The 2577-nt window shown below is 65.2% G+C and overlaps 1 protein-coding gene across 1 annotated transcript in view; it reads right to left on the bottom strand.

The window, feature by feature from the left end:
- Positions 1 to 635: 635 nt before the first annotated feature.
- Positions 636 to 2577, bottom strand: part of ATP6V1B1 (ATPase H+ transporting V1 subunit B1) — a 15561-nt gene continuing 13619 nt past the window's right edge. Inside the window, exons 10-14 of the mRNA XM_009290707.1 lie at positions 2267 to 2363; positions 1979 to 2061; positions 1637 to 1741; positions 915 to 1044; positions 636 to 802 (exon numbers count right to left, since the gene is read on the bottom strand). Coding sequence (XP_009288982.1) covers positions 636 to 802; positions 915 to 1044; positions 1637 to 1741; positions 1979 to 2061; positions 2267 to 2363 — 582 coding nt within the window. The remainder of the gene's footprint in view (positions 803 to 914; positions 1045 to 1636; positions 1742 to 1978; positions 2062 to 2266; positions 2364 to 2577) is intronic.

The raw sequence follows: 2577 nt of genomic DNA, 5'->3' as shown, positions 1-2577 counted from the left end.
CCGCCAGCTACGACAGGGGCTGAGCACCCTGATCCAGGCAGGGCTGGTCCTGCCATGTCAGCGACCAAGGGCTCGAGGGGGAACCGAAACTCGCTCTGCCCCAGCTGCGAGTCGCTTTTGACTCGGGGAGATGCTCAGGTCCTTCCCCGTGCAGCTCTGCAGTAAACACCCGCCTCTCACGGCCTTTACACCTCCCAGGTCATCTTAAAATAAAAAAATGCTGCGGCTTGAGGAGATGCCAGCTGCGTCAGCGGGAGCTTGGGCAGTTTCTTGCACCCCTGCCCTGCCAGACGAGGAGCTCTGCCTGCATCGGGCAGCCTGCCTGGGCCGGGCAGGGTGCAGGCAGGAGGGTGGGAACGGACCAGGGGCACCCAGGGGTGGGAAAGAAACAGCCACGGTGGGAACCGCAAGAGCACGGAGGGTTTTTGGTGACCACGCTGGTTTTATTGAGCAAGGAGAAGAGGTTTCTCACCGCTTTGGGACGCCGGTGCCGAGGACCCGCAGCCCTCTGCGTCCTCCCAGCAGCTAACCCCGGCCAGCCCCACCGGAGGGACCTTTGGATGGTCCACAGAGGTTTGGGGGAGGCAAGGCTGCTCCCCAAAGCTGACCGTCTCAGCCCAGAGCTGGGGGGGGTGTTAGAGGGCCGTGCTGGCCGGCCCCTGGCCCGGCACCTTGGCCTCGCGCGGGTAGTACTCGGCCAGGATGCTCTCGGGGATGCGCTTCAGCAGCTGCTTGGGGAAGATGCGCAGCAGCTGCCAGCCGATGTCCAGGGACTCGAAGATGCTCCGGTTCTCATAGGGACCTGGGAAGAGATGCAGACAAGGGAGGCGCAGGAGCGGGGAGATGTCGGGGGTCCGGTCCAGTCCCGAAACCCCCTCCCGGCTCCGGGGCTGGGGTCCGGCCGCCCGCCTCACCCTGGGTGATGAAATGCTTCTCGAACTTCTGCAGGAACTCCAGGTAGAGCAGGTCGTCAGGCGAGAGCGCCTCTTCCCCCACCACCGCCTTCATCGCCTGCACGTCCTTCCCGATGGCGTAGCAGGCGTACTGCGGGCCGGGCGGGCGGCCGTCAGGACAGACGGACGCTCCGTTTCAGCCGGAGCAGGGGCAGCAAGCGCAGGCTCCCCCCTGTCCGGCTTCGGGAGCGGCTTAGGGAAACGCCAGCCTTTGCTCGGCCGTTTGCTGCCCCGTTGTGTCACCCTGCGCCTCGGGGACACCCCGAGCAGGGTCTGCACGCCCGGGCTCGGCCTGGGTGACCAGGCACTTTTCAAAGGCCCCTGCTCTCTGCAGCATCCGCAATTATACTTATATATAATTATATTATATATAATAATATATGCTGCATGGAAAAAATCCTGCCTGCTGTCAGCCTGGGATTCTTGCAGCAGGACAAGCTACAGCTCTGCCCACCCTCTGGGGCTTTGGCATCCCCCGGGCTTCCCACTTCCCAGGGCAAAGCATCCCACCCCCTTACCCCAACACCTCCTCATGTCGAGGAGGTGCCGAAAATAAGTGCTGGAGTCCATGATGGCCAAGGGCAGCAAGATCTCAGCCCCAAGCAGGGGGAGGAGGGCTTTGAAGTGACAAATGATCCCGCTCCCCCCTCCACGTCACTCTCCCCCTCCTGCCCAGCCCTTACCAGCTGGTTGGAGACATCCCCGTGGTCCTTCCTGGTCATGCCCTCCCCGATGGCCGACTTCATCAGGCGGGAGAGGGAGGGCAGCACATTGATGGGGGGGTAGATCTGCAGAGCGAGAGGCACCCCCCACCACTACGTTCGCCTGCTGCCAGCCCTGCTGGCCCCCCCCGCGCAGGCAAGGGGACCGCTGCCCTCACTTCGGGCTCCCCCCTGCCCTCAGCACTCCCCACCCCGGTGCTCTCGGTCGGTTGCCAGCCCCACGCAATGCCAGCGGGCACGGCGGTGCCGGATCCATCCCTGCTCCGGTGCGGCACGGGGCCGGGAAGGGACACGGGAACGAACCTGCCTGTTGTGGAGCTGCCGGTCGACGTAGATCTGCCCCTCGGTGATGAAGCCCGTCAGGTCGGGGATGGGGTGGGTGATGTCTGGGGAAAGGCGGGGCGGTGTGAGCCCCAAAAGCACATCTGGCTGCTCTGCAGGGCCCGGGACGTGGCCGTGCCCCACGCCGGGGGGTGACGGAGCAGCGGGGCCGGGGAAGCTGCCCCAGCCTGCGGCTGTGAGCAAGAGCCGGCTTCCCCCATCACCTGGCAGAGAACTGCCTGTTTTAGACTTGCTCGTGTGCGCACGCACCCGTGGGCGCACCCGTGCCTGCACGCACCCCCAGGCACCCCAAGTCCGAGTCCCCCCCAACCACATCCTTCGGCTGAAACCCAGCACTCTGCTCCAGCTGGGGGAGCCCAGAGGGACAACATGGGGGGAAAAATAACCCCGAAGCATCCCAGCAAGCTTCGCTACCCCGACGGATCCCACGAGCTCCCCCAAAACTTGCTAAAACAAAACAATTTGGCATCTCCCGGCCCTGTGGTTTCCCGGTGCGGGCACAGCAGTGGCACCGCACACCCCCCGGAGCCCCCCGGGGCCCCCCCCCCGGGGGCGCGGCA

Source organism: Aptenodytes forsteri, unplaced genomic scaffold, assembly GCF_000699145.1.
Source record: "Aptenodytes forsteri isolate BGI_AS27 unplaced genomic scaffold, ASM69914v1 Scaffold236, whole genome shotgun sequence".
In the NCBI taxonomy this organism is placed as follows: Eukaryota; Metazoa; Chordata; class Aves; order Sphenisciformes; family Spheniscidae; genus Aptenodytes; species Aptenodytes forsteri.
Note: the sequence above shows the minus strand (reverse complement) of the source record. Positions and strands in the feature narration are given on the sequence as shown.